Source organism: Athalia rosae, chromosome 2, assembly GCF_917208135.1.
Source record: "Athalia rosae chromosome 2, iyAthRosa1.1, whole genome shotgun sequence".
Taxonomy (NCBI): domain Eukaryota; kingdom Metazoa; phylum Arthropoda; class Insecta; order Hymenoptera; family Athaliidae; genus Athalia; species Athalia rosae.
Genome location: NC_064027.1, coordinates 21,141,841 through 21,158,631, shown reverse-complemented (window position 1 = coordinate 21,158,631; position 16,791 = coordinate 21,141,841). Strand labels below are relative to the sequence as shown.

Genomic DNA, 16,791 nt, shown 5'->3' with positions numbered 1-16,791 from the left:
GCGAACGGTGCGCTTGCGCGCCTATCTCACCCTCAGTAAGTCATGGGGTTGCGATAAGTTCGGCTAGGATCGTAACCAGGAGCTTCAACAGCCCCTAGCCTCGAATGTACAGTTTGAGGTCACCCGCTATTCAAGTCCCTGGTTACGATTCCAGTCGAACTTATTTCGACCCTGTAACGAAGGGTGAAAGCGGCGACACCACCTAGTTGTGAATTTCATTCCATTTTTCGATATGGTTTCCGCCCGGCAATACGATTATCTACCGTTACATCGATGCAATGGTGTATAAATTGATTCTTCCCAATTATTCGTTTTTTCTTTTTCTCTTTGCCTTATTCTTTCCAATTCTTTTGCCCGCGCGACACGAAGAAGTTCCGTCCGACCTCCGATAGAATTTTATTCGGAAGAACGAAAAGTTTCTAGAAACTTTGCAATTTCCAGTCGGAACCGATATTTATTTATTCATTTTCGATGCGACGACAATTTTTCGACCGCTCATTATTCAAATGGGACACCCTTTACGTGGGGGCGAAGTACGCGCGAAATCGATCCAACTAAAACCCTGACCCACCTTGACCCTCTCAGACTCGGTTCAAACTTTGTAAAATGTTTGCCACGGTATTATTATAGCCATATACCATAGATATACGTATTGTATATCGACGTGTGTATAACGCCATGGTTGGCAAATTTGATTCGAAGAGAATGACTTTTTTCTTTTTTTTTTTCAAAATGTGGTTCTTTATCCATTTACATTCTCATTTGCATAAACTTTGCACAATCTAGCGGTATCGTTACCGATTGCGAGGTGAAACTTACAATTAGATTAGGTATGACTACCAGGTGTACATAAATGAATATACACATGTATACATACGTATACGTGAATCATCGTACACATGAATGAAAACGTCGTTGATTGATATTACGTAATATAATCAGATTACGTGGTTTATATATAGGGTTATATAAGTGACCTTCTTCCACGAGCTTTGGGGAAAATCTAATCTCGAAGCTTCGTGGAATTTAATAAAACTGTATTACCAGCTATAATAATAATAACAATATTAATAATATTAATAATAACAAAAATCCTACATGGTTCATAATTCCCACCAATCGGCGTTAAGAAAAAGAAACGAATATACATATTCCACGGAATTTTCGGAACTCTGCTCTTTTAATCTTTCTTAAAATGAAAATCAATTACGTGTACGGGTTCGAATATTCGAAAAATAAAAAATAACGGTAATAATACTTGACTCAAAGAAAATTGGGAGGACGAGATGTACGAAATGAAAAAATTTGATCTCTTCGAAATCTGACTCGCTGACTGATTATCGCTGTTATTATCGTCGTTATTGTTGTTTTGAAATTGTTATTCCTTTTTATTGCAGAGTGTCCATCTTCGGAGGACGGAATGGAAAGATTCGCGTGTCCAACTCCTGACCGTATGGGAAGATATCGTTGCATAGACGATCACGTGTTGTGCGACGGTTTTATAGACTGTCCGACAGGCGAGGACGAGGACAGACAAGCCTGCATGTTCTACAAAACGGTAAGAATACAGAATTTTTCTATCCTTCGACATTTTTTTTTTTTCTTTCATTTCAATTTCGAATAAATTTTCTTCAATTCACTCCAGCCTTCACCGCATTCGTTAATTTTATTATACAATTATTACAGACAAAAGCACATCTCGACGTATTAGCGGACGCACTCTTACGGTGGGCAAGAGGACGCTAATATATTACGATAATTATAATAATAACAATAATAATAATGTTAAAATAAATCCGAATCTACCGATGATAAATCATAGAAAACTATACCGATTGATTACCAACCACGTTATCACACGCGACTACATAGCTACATTTGTTCACACGGATATATGTATATGTATATATATATATACATATACATATATATTCTATAAAAACAACAATGACATAAAACTATAGCAACATAAACAATTTAACAACAACAATAACAAAAGATAATTGGTAAATTTGACAAATCATCAGCTCTCCTAATATCGGAAAAGAATGTTACCTATTTATTTATTTATTTATTTAATTAATTGATTAATTCATTCACTTTCTTAACCGAGGAAACGATGAGATGTACAACCCCTTATTCCTAACCAGCGAATGGTCGTTTGATACACCCTCTCCTCCTCTCCATCGCCCTTTTTAGCAAATTTTTCCTCGCCCACGTTTGAGAAAGACAAGTAAAGAATAGGAAATAGGGAAATGAATAAACAATCATAAAGGACTAATAAACTTTGTGAATCTCAAAAGCTTCCGAGGCAGCCTTTGAATTAATTTTATGTTACATACATATATGTAGATACACTGCGTAATATATTACATGGATATACTATATGGACAATATGTGAATAACGTATAATTATACATCTTTTAAAACAAATTGTATTTATACGTTATTATACATTCCAATCGAATAGATATCCATTTGCATAACAAAATTCACAACTTATACAAGGACAAAGAAATGGCGTAGGTTCGTTCGCTGTCGAGTGGAAACAGTTCGGAAAACATAAAGATAAAACAAAAGGGAACCAACTGCGTCAAGCATCCATATCTAATGATAATTATATGGGGGCGATTGAAAATTTACCAACGATACGTGGGCTTAAAAATTGAATACGTAATAAGACGTGACCAGAAGAAAGAATCGCATTACGATTGAATTGAATCTATCGAGATATGATATAAACTTGTAGCAATCGTAACCGCAGACCTACGCCAAAATCTGAAAAACTAAAGCAGAGAGTGAAAGAAGTGAAAGAAGATCTGAATATACTGTATCTATGTAATATATAATATAAATATACAGACACACACGTATATAATATACTTACACATAATTAATGCAACGTATATTAATTACCGACGGACGGTTCTTCCAAAAAGCAAAGAAAGAAAGAAAGAAAGAAAGAAAGAGACAATGAATTGAAGGAGAAAAGAAAAGGATAACCGAGAAACAAATAGAAAATGAAGAAGAAAAATGTGAAAACAAAAAAAATAAGACAAAATAGTTATTTTTCTATGTATTTCCCTTAATTAATCGTCGTTGCGGGCGTTTTACGACCTCGAGAATTGATAAGAAATAATTAAAAAAAAAAAAAAAAAACTAACTAAAAACTGAAAAAGCAAACAACATCAACCACAATACAAAAGGAACAAAATCTAATGTCAAACTGATCTACGTGTAGAGGCTCTTTATTAATTATACTGACCCCTTGCTCACTTCTTTGAACTATTATATCTATATTTATAAAATATAATGCGTATTACACACTTTGCGTACTTCCCTTTTTACCTTTCACTTTCCTTTTACCCTCCTCTCCTCTCTCCCGGACCTTCTTCCTCCGCCACACACACGCACATACACACACACACTAAATGTTCTCGAATCTTTGCGAATCTGCAAAAAGTTTATAAAGAAATTGAAAAAAGAAAAAATAACAAAAAACAACGTAATATTAATGACTATACCGATAACGTTAGTAATAATGATAATAATGACGCTAATTCTGAGTTTAATTTTAATCATAACGTTATTCTAAGGATATTAATAATATAACAACTAAGAAGCATACTGTATAGGTAATGATAATAATAACAATAGTCATGAAAAAAATAATAATAATAATAATAACAATAGGAATATGTTACAGTGATGACAACACAGAAAAAGAGAGCAGGCGGAAATAGAGAGAAATTTTTTCACGTTTAGTTTCGTATAATCTGTTAATTTTTTGGTCCTTGTAAATTTTCTCATGGGTACGTGTAATTACTTACAACGGTCATGATGATGATTCATCGTGGAAAAAAAAGAAAGAAATTTTCAGTGATGGTAGAATAAATACAATAAAGCATCAGAAATTATTATTGGTATTGATAAAATCGAAACGGACATAGAGAAACAAAAATTGAGTGAAACAGAACAAAAAAAAAAATTGTCAAGTTGAATATTATTTATCAAACAATGAGGAAACGATCGAGAATAAGTTTAAGATAAAAACTATAAAAGCAAAAAAATAAAACAACTAAATTAATGAGCATCGCGTCGTAACGACGGATCATTTATAATAGGTAAAACAAAATGAATGAAAACTGAAAAAAAAAACCTCTTTCCATGTTAATATGATACTAATACTTGATGAGAGACAGGATTAGTATGGAATTATTGTCGAAAAAAATTCGATAAATGACTTAATCAATACATTTCTAGATATTAGGTTAGGGGCGGTAAATTCACTTACAAATCAATTTATTCATCAGTTTATTTATTACATGAAATATAATTTGCTTAGGACACAGCGAGAGTTCAAGTGAGAAATATTGAACGTGGAAATTATAGCGCGAATCGATTCAAATCATATGATTTCACGAATAAGAAGTTCCAATATTTTAATACAAAATATATTAAACATTATCTCAAATCATTGTCATTACGTCGCTATCGCCATCACCATGATCTAGTATTAATCATCATCGTAACCGACGTCGTCATCGACACACAAATATTATTAGAATAATCATCTCCATCAATAATAATAATGATGATAACAAAGATTGAAGAGAAATAAATAAATTAATAATAATGATAATAATAATAATAATATCGTTGTCGTTGTTCTTGAAGTTGTTATTCCACTTATTGTTGTTGTTATTGTTCTTGTTCTTTGTATATTCTTGTTGTTCAAATTATTATAAATACACTATATATTTATACATATATATATGTATATATATATTATATGTATACGATAAACGGAATGTCTCTGAAGATTGTCGATGTAAATTTCTTTAAAATTTTGCATTACAATAATCGTTTCGAGCCTTGAGAAAAAAAAAAAATATTAATAAAAAGAAAATTGTTCTATGCGCATCGTACGTACGTGTACGCATATTATATTCAATTACATGTTAGAAGGCAAATCACAAAAAGAGAGAAAGAGAAAAAAATCGACAGAAAATTAAACAAACATAAAATGCCACTAAGAAGGTTTCTATATAGTATTATATTATCTTATATGTGAATGTATATATATATATATATACATAAGTATGTATGTATATATTTAAATATATCTATTAATCTGCAGTCACTCGAAAGTATCTGACATTTATTAAAAGAAAAGAGATGAAAAAAAATTTGAAAGAAACAAAAAAAAAAAATTAACAAATTAAATGACATTACATAAATTAAAAAAAAAAAAAAATCCGTAACCAAAAAAATAATAATAATTTTTTCAATTGTAATATTACGGATACATTATGTGTACCACGTATTGTTATTATTATTACTATTATTATTCGGATTATTCTGATCATTATCCATTTGACATAAATTTTATATTACGTTTCAGTACCTATTTTTGATCATCATTATTGTCATTACGTATTGTTATTTATTATCAGATATAATTATTATATCATATAATCATAATTATAATTTTGAACGCGAATCAATAATGAATGGAAAACGATACAGAGAGAAAAATAAGGAGAGTGAGAGAGAGAGAAAGAGAAAATGAAAGGGAGTGAGAGAATTTAGAAAATCATATTATGAAACGACAAGGTAATTGTGAGATCGAAATCAATTGATGAATATTGATGCGAAATCATACGTACATACCGGAATCGAGTGGGTTTAAAAATAGGTAATCGATTGAATTGACTGTCCGCGTCACCAGCAGTGACCAGTCTGCATGCGATCATCATAATGGCGGCTGTCGATACAAAGAAAAAACGAAGGAGAAAAAAATTCAGAGAAAAAAAAACCAAAAAAAAAACATGAAAATCCAAAAAAAAATAATAACGATAATCCTAAAAAATACAAAATATCGAAAAGAACAAAAAAAATTAAATTGCTTAATAGTGCTGAATATCGCCTATAATATATCTGTACATCATATATAGCTATATGAAAATTATCATCGTGTTATTAGAATATTGTCGATGTTCGTGTTCATAGTATACATAAATATACTCTGCATATACGTGTATACTGAAAATATACCTATATACCATATGAGAAAAGTAAAAAGGAAAAGAGAAAGAAAAAGGACAAAAAAAAACAATCTGTTAAATAAATCTAATTGTATCGTATTTATCATACGAATTCTTATAAATATATATTATATGTGTTTGTAAGTGGAACTTTTCATGACGACGGTCGCCATCATATATGAATGTGTAACACTACCTATATACTATAATATATTTAAAAATCATGATTACATGAATTGAAAAAAAAAATAAATAAATAATTGAATTAAAATAACGGTTATCGCATTGCAAGATGTTGGGTGTTACTGAACTGGTGACACTGACGTCGTGGTTGAAATGAGGAAAAAAAAAAAACAAAAACCAAATTCACTCGTTCGGAGGAAAATTTCATAATTATATGTGTAATATTGGCAATGATGATGAAATACGTCCGCACAATGGTTGCCGTATACATAGCGAGATTGTTGTATGAATGGCAGAAATTTGTCTATACAATTCAAGCCATGAACGTTGTCATTGTTCACTTATTTGAAACGTGAATTGAGAGGAAAAAAAAACAACAGAACAATCACACGTCAAATAAGTAGACAATACAAGAATACGAAGATGACGTGTTGCCATAAAGGTTTCATGCATTATATATACGTATATTATAGTTAATAGATATTTAACATTATTATTGTAAAACTACGTAAAATGCCGTTAGGTCCAGGAGGCTGGGCCGAAGGATGTGCCGTTCGGCGAATCATTTGGAGTGTTACTAAATTTTCAAAAGGGAAACAAAAAATCAGACAAAATTTTAGCACGAATATTATTATTCCTAAAGTTATGAAGTCCGGGCGATGGGGTGGGCCAATTATAATATGTGCCCCAACCATCCTGAGCCACCCGGTTCTGAAAACTGGCGGAAGAAAATATGGTTAATATATGAAGAAATACTTTGAGAGAAGGATGAAAAAATCGTTGAAATCGATCGACGAATAAACAGCGTACTGTATAATTGGTAATAAATTGGTAAATTCTTTCGGCATTGGATAAAATTTAAAGAGAACCAACCGGAGTGGTGGGTCAGGTTCTTGGGAATTGATCAACGAACGAAAAACCTCCCAGTGAAATAAGCTGCGTCACGATATTCTCGGTACCATGGAACTCTAACGGCTACCGATTATGGAAACACGTCAAAAATCAGGAGACGACGACGAGGATGGGAAGAACATAAATTGTATATGATTCGAAATTATAGGTGCATGATCGTTGATCTGGAGTGAAACAACAAAAGTGAAAACTAAAATGAACGGAAGAGGAAGCGAGACTACAACTATTAGGGGATGAAAATGACGGAATTATCACATTCTCCTTTCATAATTGATTCGCTATTAATGATGATTAATTTTCTATTCCAAATAAGATAGAAATAATTGAATATTCTTCATTTCTAAATTGAAATTCAGCAGTAAATACATGGGCGAAATTCTTCTTTTTTTCAAACGTTTTCTTTTTTCCCCTAGATGGAGATCGGATGAGATAGCGAAAATGATAATAGATAGGGGGTAGTTTTAATTATAGTATTGCAATATGTACATACATAAAAGGTGACGTTGCGTTACAAAAAAGCGAAAGTATATTAAAAATGATGTGAGAAAAATAGTGACACGTACCACCAAAGTAGAAAAAATAATTGAAAAAAAAAACTGAACAAAAGGCAAAAGATGAATATAACCTGAGAAAGAAATAAAATAGAAACAGAATAGTTTAAAAAGAATAATGATCAATCTCAGAATGACAGCATAATATATAAGGATAAAAAAATTATTCCAAACCAAACTTTACAAAAGTCTGAATTCATATATAATAATTACATATTTCACCGGTATGTAATTATATTATTATATAATATACTAGATAGAAATCCTTGGTCAGAAATATATAGTTCCCAACCCCTGAATTCGATATTATAATTATATCATCGTCATCATATTATAATTCATACGATTAATTAATCATATAACAATCGTAAAAAATTTCAGCATTCAAAAGGCAGAAAAGTAAAAGAAAAACAAAAAGAAAGAAAAACAAAAAACAAAAAAACGAACAATTCATTCCCTTGATTGATTGACAGACATGATATATTTATAATGTATTGATAATAATGATAATTATATTTATTAAAACTGACAATGAGAAGAAAAAAGTATATATATATATAAATATGTATATATATATACATATACATATATATGTATATAATATTATATTAAACCTACTCTCGTATCCGTTCCCCAACCCCTCTCCACAATTATCCCCTTACCCTATGATATGACGATAGGAAAAAAATTAATAATAATACTAATAATAATAATAAATAGTTTGAAAAATAAATAAACAAATAATAAGAATAATAATAATAATAGTAATAATATATTATACACCGATGCAACTCAAAGGTTCGATAATTGTATTATACTTAAATAAGACTGCCGAGTATTTAGAAAACAAACAAAAATTAACAAACCGAAACACAAACAAAGAGGAAAAAAAAAACAAGAACAAAACCAGAAGTAATGAATGAAAAAAATAAAAAGATTGGAAATAAACGCTCGTAATTTCATTTGCTTTCTGATTCGTGAATATAATCGGTATATACTAAATAAATTACCTAAAGAAAGAAATAAGCAAAATGTGTTATCTATATGTATGATATGTATATATATACACACAAAACAAAATCCACAGTTACCACTACCACTATGAATTTCCAATACATTATACATACACATATACATACATACATAGTACGTAAATGTATTCATATAACAAACTAATTTCCCCGATGACCCCTTTTATTTGTTTATTCATTCAGTAATCTGTTCGGTAACATGCACGATTCTTACCTCAATTTTAATTGTTGCAGAACAGACCTCGAATTACATAAATTATTATATATAGATATACATATACGTATATATATTCGATAAATCGATATTACATCATTGCAATAAAAGACGACCTGTTGAATAATAAATTTAAGCACCGCGCTGTCGTCGACGTCGTACAAAAAACCGAAACAAAAATGAAAAAAATTAATAGCAAAACAAAGCGAAAATAAAAAATAAATAAAGGAAACAAGAAGTAATCAACAAACAAATACACACAACGCGTCATATGCAATCATTATTGAAATTCCTATAATTAACGAAACGAGAGAAAAAGAAAAAAAAAACAAGAAGTGATAAGTCGCAAAAAAGAATTAAATAAAATTTCATTTCCCTGAAACTTATACCTATATATATGCATATAATTATATACCTACGCCTACTTTACATTACCTATAAATTATCATACGGTTCTTCGATTCCTATTATATTATACGTATGCTATATACTATATATATGATAACACTTCGGAGCCAATCATTTATATCCTTCTAATTAAATACCTACAGGTATACGTCGTACATCTATATATGTATGTACGTGTGTATGTACGTGTGTATGTGTGTATGTACAATGATATTACAAAATTTAAAAGCGAACTCAAGCAGTTTTCTATGTATATGCACTATATTATATTAATACCTGTGTAAAGAGAACTTCTTCTAATTTTATCGCCATATTGATCTCTGTGTGACCCAAGAATAACGTGTGTAAATAAGAAGAGAGAGACAGAAAAAAAGCAAAAGAAAAATCAACGTGTACAAACCCAAATAATTAACATAATGAATGAATATACGTCAGAGGCCCTTTCCCTCTTTTTTCTCTTCCTTCCCCTTCACCTCGGCTCCATCCACCTGCACTTCTGTCCAAAAATGTATCTATGATTTTGAAAAAATTAAATAAAAAAAACAGTGTACACATACCATACGTACGCATATTACGTTTGTAAAAAACAAATAAAGAAAAGAAGATTAATCGTACAATATTATGTTACAATAATAGTGATAATAACGATTGTTGGATATTATTATATAATAATGAGAATTGTACGTACTATAATTAACATGCAAACGATAATGAGATTAGCTAATAATAATTTAAACATCAAGAAAGAAGAACAAGAACAAAAACAAATAACCATATAATCGAATGGATCTCGATAATCATTGATAATGTTGTTATTATTATTGTTATTATTGTTATAAAGTGCGCTGATTGCATGAGAGGAGAGGCGAGGAGGAGTGGGAGGAGGAGGAGGAGATCGTTGGAGAGTTATAACCGGGTAGAAGTGGAGAAGAGATTAAAAATTTATTGCAATCAACTGAAAATTAGAAACGGACTAACACAAAAGGAATATTAAAAAAGAAAGAAGGGTGGGGAGAAAACTTGAATATCTATGCATGATTATATCAGGAATGGATAGTGAAATTGAAGATCTATATTTATATACATATGCATACCTATAAGTTATATATGTATATACATGCTATGTGTATATAGGTATGTCGAAATATCGATTACGCGAAATATTAATATATATCCCTATAAATATACGAATGGGGTTAATTATGTCGGATGAATTACTAATATTGTACTAACTACCTACCCCTGGAGCGCAGCGACTGCCCTCGCCAAGAATCCGCTTTTGATGGCGGTTAAAAAATTATTAATTATTATTATACATTACATACATAACATAATCAAATTGGCAAATTTTCAAATATCCTGCAGACATTATCTTATGTAATAATTATAATAAAAAATAATAATTATTACGATAATTAATAAAAAATAATATTCCAAAAATATTAATAAATTAATATCTATTAAAAATAACGATGATGATAATAATAATAATATTAACAGTAATATTATTATTGATAATAATAATAATCATGACAAAAATATTAACAGTAATTAAATTTCCGAAACTGTTGAATGTTTCGATCGATAATTCCAAAGAACAAATAGGTAATTCGAAACCCAATTAATTGACGCTAAAAAGAAAAGAAAACACACACACACACATTTAAATATAGATGTATTTGATACATGTACCTATAGTATGTATATGTATATTTTATATATGAATAAGTATTCAATTAAACTCTTTCTTTATACACACACGTAATACTAAATATTGTATCTGGATCGCGTACTTGCGTGTTGTGTGTGTGTTATGTTTTGTGTGTTGCGCGTGTGTGGCTAACTTGAAGCGTATAATCTGCGAATAGAAAGATCATACTTATAGGTACGGTACCTACGCAGGTGAACAAGAAAAGCAAAATTACGCAATACGAAATCTAAATTTGAGAGAAAAGTATGCAATATCTCGAAGGAAGATAAAAGGAAACAAAGTCTAAAGAGAATAAAACAAAATTAACACTTGAAACAATTACGAAGAGAAAACTGAACGGATAAAAAAAAAATAATGCGATGCATATACGATAAATTACATGATTATACAAAAAAAAAAAATCATTACTTATTATGTGTATATTTTACTATAAAAGTAAATGATAATAAAATTTATATATGTACGTACATACCTATATACATGTATACGTATGTTACACAGGGAAAAAACGAAAACGAAAACGTAGACCAGATGAAATAGATTGGAAAAATTCTGTGAAAAAATTGTCATCGTAGTTCATACGTATCACCGAATTTTTGTCAATCTATCCCTTCATTATATAACGATTTATTATCTACGTGCGTGTATACTACTCGTATGCATTTGTTACATGTATATAATAAATTGGGGAGAAAGAAAAAACACGATTAAACGACAAACGAAAAAACAGAAATCGAATTATAATAAAAAGACGAAAGAAGAAAACAAAAATTTACCCAACTACCCACTTATACTATGACAAATACAATCTGGTAGCATATACGTAATATGTATGCACTGTAAATGATGATGATACGATGCAACTTCAAGTGCAAGTGCCGCCAGATTGAGAAAAACCAAGGAAAAGAAAAAATAACGATAAGAATTACGAATGGATTATATTGTGTATAATAGGGGTGGAATAATACGACGAAACCCTAGAAGAAAAATCGAAAACACCTGAAATATACTGATTTCAATGAATAATAATTGATAAAAGAAAAACAAAACAACTAATAATTGAATATAAATAAAATAAATAAATATATTATATATGTATAAAAATAAATGCCTAAGCCAGTGAACGAGATATACGTGAAAGAGTATGAATTATTTTTCAAATACCTTATCCCCCTTCATCCTATGAGATATGTTAATTTTTCTATTTCGTAAGATGAAAATTTTACAGTGAAAAATCTAAGCAGGCCATATAGTTTTCAAACAAAAGAGCATTTGGTCCATGGGGAGGAAATAGACGGCTCAGAATTGACTCAGATAGAAATTAGTAACCTCTAATGAAAATTATTTGATATTTAATCAATTGAAAAAAAAAAAAGTGATAAAACCTTTAAGCGATTAATTTTAGTAATATCAAACCAACTTTATAATGAAGATCGACAAATTTTCGAAAATCAAAAAGAGGAAATCGAGAGAACGTGACCGATGTTTGCCAGAAATCAATCCTAATAAGGTGCGTTATAAAAATATCTTGAATTTTATCCATTTTTTTGTTTCTTACTAATCTACATCTTCGCATACATTTTAAATCATTCTACAATTATTATATACAGATCGATCTGTCATCCGTCACCGCTAAGATTGACAATAAAGCACCAAGATTGAATCCTGAGAGTTATTTAAAATCTCGACAACTATTGGAAGACACAGATCGTTTGAGAGCAATAGATAGAGAAAATTTACAGCTTGTACAACGTATAAATCTGATTCACCGCTTAGGTGTAGGTTAATCAATATGTCTTGACGATAAAAAATAGAAAAGAGAAATCCACGAATAGGTATTACGATAGATAAATCGTAAAAAAAAAAAAACAAAACCCTTTGAATAATTTCAGGGCAAAGTTGACTGTTGGTTCACTCCATCTGATAAATCATACAAATCAAAATTGATTGAAATGGAATCGGATAGAACAATGATCACTAGAGAGAATAAAAAATTATTGAAATCAATCAATTCTAGTAGATCTTCATACCCAACATCGGAATATTTGAAAGATTGGAAACGCATCGAATCAAATATGGAACATACTGCAAAGTAATAAATTAATTTGTGACACTTTTTTTTTGATTTCTTGCATCATATCGTAAGACAAAATTATGTTGAACATGTGCCGTAATGATTGTGTCGATTATCACAGGTGCCCATTAATTTGGAAGAGTCCTAACGATAAGAATGCAATAAGCGGTGGATCGACATTCTCAAAAAATCTTTCACATTGTTACTTCGACATAGAATTAGCAGAATCTTCGGAAAAATTAGGTCGCATAGTATTTGAACTATACCTTGATATAGCACCTATGACTTGTGCAAATTTTGAAAAGTTGTGCCGCGGTACAGAAGGACTGTCTTACAAGTAAAAGACAATAATAATAGATAAGATGTAAATGCCGTATCAACTATACAACAATGAATTACAGGAAAACACCGTTTCATCGGATATTACCAAATTACTGGTGCCAAGGGGGCGATGTGACGAAATTTAATGGTGCCGGTGGCAAATCGATTTACGGTGATAAATTTGAAAATGAAAATTTCACTCTTAGTCACATCGGTCCGGGTGTTTTATCGATGTGTTGCAGCAATAGATCGGAGGATAATAAATGCGATTCGAAATTCAATATCACGTTTAATTCGCTACCAACGATGGACGGAAGAAGGGTAGTTTTCGGAAGAGTAATCAGGGGGTTGTGCAACCTCTATAAGGTATCTCGGAGCACGTTATTTTTTTTTGTATAATTCTGCCTTTAATTGAAAGATTATAACACGTATCTCATTATGCCCGAGCAGATTGAGGAATTGGGATGCCGATCGGGTAAGCCGATAAAAAAGGTGATCATATCCAAATGTGGAGTACTGTTACAGGGCACGACGAAGAAAGATTATTAACAGAGCAACTCGATTGGTAGAAGAACATGGAATTTTTTCTTAGATAATAAGCAGTACCCCCGTTACAGCTGGAATCATCAAAGATCAATAAATAATCAGCGAGGAAAATTCTATGCTTAAAAGTATCACTGATCAGCTGCAGTGTGTAGGGTGTGAGTAACGAATTCAGAAAAATCAGAAGTCTGAATTCGTTGTTCGAGAGTCATATCTAACCAGCTAACTGTGTTCCAGCGGATAAGCTTCATTATTCATCAGTTAGGAATCAATGACACTGCAGTGGCTTAACAATAATGACCACGCATAATTTATGAACTCATTGTTAGTTCGTACCCGCGTCCACACGTTACCTCTCTGGAATCATTTAACATGGGTACCTAACCCAATATTATAATCTGAACTAACCTGTCCTGAGATAACAAATGATAAGGAGTGATCAAAGTAAGATTACTCTCAGTATAGCTTATAATTAGTGTATCAGAGTCACTTTAGGCTAAATTTGAATTAAAAAAGTTTCTATGCGTGGAACGGAGAATAACCATCGATGACAAGAATGTTTTGTGCAGTATCCGTTTTGGCAAGGTTGATACCAATAAAAAGAATTTCAAATAATAGTTGGCGTAGTTTTAGAGTAGTTTTAGATCCCACAGCAAAAGGCAACATTCCAAATTACATCATGTCAGCTAAGATTGGCACCAGTAATAATCTCACAATCGTCAATCAGCTGGAACAACTATTTAAGCTCAGGGAGCTACCCAATACTAGCAATTGGATTATTGAGGTTTGCAAATTACAATAAAATGATACCAACCATCTGTGCAGATTTCCTGATGGTTAATTAGCCTGATAATTTTCCAGGCTAAGGTTCAAGCTCTGTGTAACACCTATAAGGGTTTATCTCAGGATGAGAAAAAAACATTCCTTCGAACTCTGGCCACCGGGTATGCGGTTGATCACAAAGTTGTGCATCAAATGGCAATGAGACTCGTTCAAGATGAAGTAAGGAAATAAAACTCCAAGATCTGTTGTACTTCGAAGAGTTTATTGAATATTTCTTCTCTTTTCTTAGAAGCAAGATCAAAGGCAAATTATAAGCACTGAACGTATACTGAGCAATTCCTTGACACCTCTTTACCAGTGGCTCTTTTTGCTCACTGGAAGACTCAAAAATGGAGTAAAGTTTCTTGTAGACCTTAGGACAGATGTTTTGGTACGAGTAACAAGATAGGTGTTTCTACTCCATTGCCATGTAATCTACAGATTTTACCAAGTTCTATAAACTCGTAGGAGTTGATGTTGGAACTAAAAGACCCGGATGAAACTATTGTAGCACAGCAACTCAACATCACTCTTCGGAATCTACTATTGCAATGGTTCTCTGTCGGATTTTTCGATCTTGAACGTGTCACCTGGCAGAGCTCCTGTGAAATGTTGGAAAAGGTTTGTGAAACCACAAAGTTCTCGTTTATTCAATTGGTAATGGTTATTTCATTTGAAATACCACCAGATTTCCGAATACGAGATGATTCACCCGATCAAAAATTGGACAGATTTAAAACGGAGAGTTGGGCCCTATAGAAGATGCTATGTCTTTACACACAAAGCGATGCCTGGGGAACCTGTGGTAGTTTTACACACCGCTTTGTGCAATACAATATCAAGTGAGCAAAGTAATTACAATGGTAGAGGACCACTGTTATTATCTTTATTTGCACATAGGTACTGTAAAAGAGATTGTCAAATCGGAACCTGAAACTCCTGCTGAGGAATCGAAGAATGTATCATTCGGTCAGGAGGATAAGTCAAAAATCAGGGCAGCAGTATTTTACTCCGTAGCATCTACCCAAAAGGGTTTACAGGTGATTGAGAGAATATAAAAGCGATAGTAGAGAGCAGCTGTGTCCAACGTTATAACATTAATATTGATGTTTAAGGGCATCGAATTGGGGAATTATTTAATCAAGAACGTAGCTGCCAAAGTTTTGGAGGAATTCCCTCAAATTGATCAGCTCTCCAGCCTTTCACCGATCCCCAATTATAGGACCTGGCTGTTAGAGAGGATAAAACATGGTAAAAAACTTTGATAGTTATACTCCGGTCAACAGATACTATAAAACTCGCAATTTGTTCTCAGATGCGAGTGAAATGATCACAAGCAAAGAACGTGACGCCATAGAAAACCTTCTACCAAACACAGACATTTACTCAGCGATGAAAAAAATTTTAAGTAACTCACTGTGGATGAATGACAAAGAGATAGTCGAGACACTAAAAACTCCATTACTACGTGCCTGTGCTCGATACTTGTACAAAGAAAAACGAAGAAATTACGCACTGAACAACGTTGGTGAGTATTATTTATTGCTCAGACTGAAAGTCACGGGGTATAAAGTAACTGCCTCTGTTTCTTCCAGCTAATTTTCACTTACGAAATGGAGCAGTCATGTGGAGAATAAATTGGCTTGCCGATCCATCTCCACGAGGGGCTGCTAATAGTTGTGGAATTATGGTGAACTATAGGTGAATGAAGGAACCGATACTTCAGCAGCTGCGACCTTGCGATACATAACTTAAGTCTGTATTTTCAGGTATTACCTACATGAAACCGAAACGAACAGTAGAAATTACCTTGAGCGGTACGTAATCAAAGCTTCCGAAGACGTGGTCCATCTGGCAGCCGAATCGGAAAAATTATTCCAAAAGTCGCGGTTGTGATAACAGAGGAACTGGCTGTATTTAGTTGTAACAATAATATGCAATACTGCTAGAAGAAAATCAATTTTTGGAAACAAG

At 31.8% G+C, this 16,791-nt stretch overlaps 3 protein-coding genes across 3 annotated transcripts in view; all 3 read left to right on the top strand.

Annotated features, from left to right (window-relative positions):
• LOC105689342 (homeobox protein 5) overlaps nt 1–12,105 on the top strand; it is a 37,743-nt gene extending 25,638 nt beyond the window's left edge. The window contains exons 2-3 of the mRNA XM_012406258.3: nt 1,398–1,558; nt 1,687–12,105. Coding sequence (XP_012261681.2) covers nt 1,398–1,558; nt 1,687–1,746 — 221 coding nt within the window. The 3' untranslated portion in view covers nt 1,747–12,105. The remainder of the gene's footprint in view (nt 1–1,397; nt 1,559–1,686) is intronic.
• Nucleotides 12,106–12,347: 242 nt separating this feature from the next.
• On the top strand, nt 12,348–14,055 carry LOC105689487 (peptidyl-prolyl cis-trans isomerase E-like). The gene is made up of 6 exons (XM_012406524.3): nt 12,348–12,567; nt 12,668–12,835; nt 12,950–13,149; nt 13,253–13,468; nt 13,533–13,818; nt 13,903–14,055. The coding sequence occupies exons 1-6, from the start codon at nt 12,484–12,486 to the stop codon at nt 13,999–14,001; spliced, it is 1,053 nt and encodes a 350-aa protein (XP_012261947.2). The 5' UTR covers nt 12,348–12,483; the 3' UTR covers nt 14,002–14,055.
• Nucleotides 14,056–14,354: 299 nt separating this feature from the next.
• Nucleotides 14,355–16,790, top strand: LOC105689486 (malonyl-CoA decarboxylase, mitochondrial-like). The gene is made up of 10 exons (XM_012406522.3): nt 14,355–14,779; nt 14,857–14,997; nt 15,068–15,208; nt 15,286–15,438; nt 15,506–15,659; nt 15,718–15,857; nt 15,933–16,068; nt 16,133–16,345; nt 16,413–16,518; nt 16,587–16,790. The coding sequence occupies exons 1-10, from the start codon at nt 14,543–14,545 to the stop codon at nt 16,711–16,713; spliced, it is 1,548 nt and encodes a 515-aa protein (XP_012261945.2). The 5' UTR covers nt 14,355–14,542; the 3' UTR covers nt 16,714–16,790.
• Nucleotide 16,791: the final 1 nt, after the last annotated feature.

Coding starts and splice junctions, on each gene's coding strand:
- LOC105689486 (XM_012406522.3), top strand. CDS start 14,543: ATGACAAGAATGTTTTGTGCAGTATCCGTTTTGGCAAGGTTGATACCA. Junction 15,858..15,932: donor CTACCCAAAAGGGTTTACAG/GTGATTGAGAGA, acceptor TTGATGTTTAAG/GGCATCGAATTGGGGAATTA. Junction 16,069..16,132: donor GTTAGAGAGGATAAAACATG/GTAAAAAACTTT, acceptor ATTTGTTCTCAG/ATGCGAGTGAAATGATCACA.
- LOC105689487 (XM_012406524.3), top strand. CDS start 12,484: ATGAAGATCGACAAATTTTCGAAAATCAAAAAGAGGAAATCGAGAGAA. Junction 13,150..13,252: donor AATATGGAACATACTGCAAA/GTAATAAATTAA, acceptor CGATTATCACAG/GTGCCCATTAATTTGGAAGA. Junction 13,819..13,902: donor GGTTGTGCAACCTCTATAAG/GTATCTCGGAGC, acceptor ATGCCCGAGCAG/ATTGAGGAATTGGGATGCCG.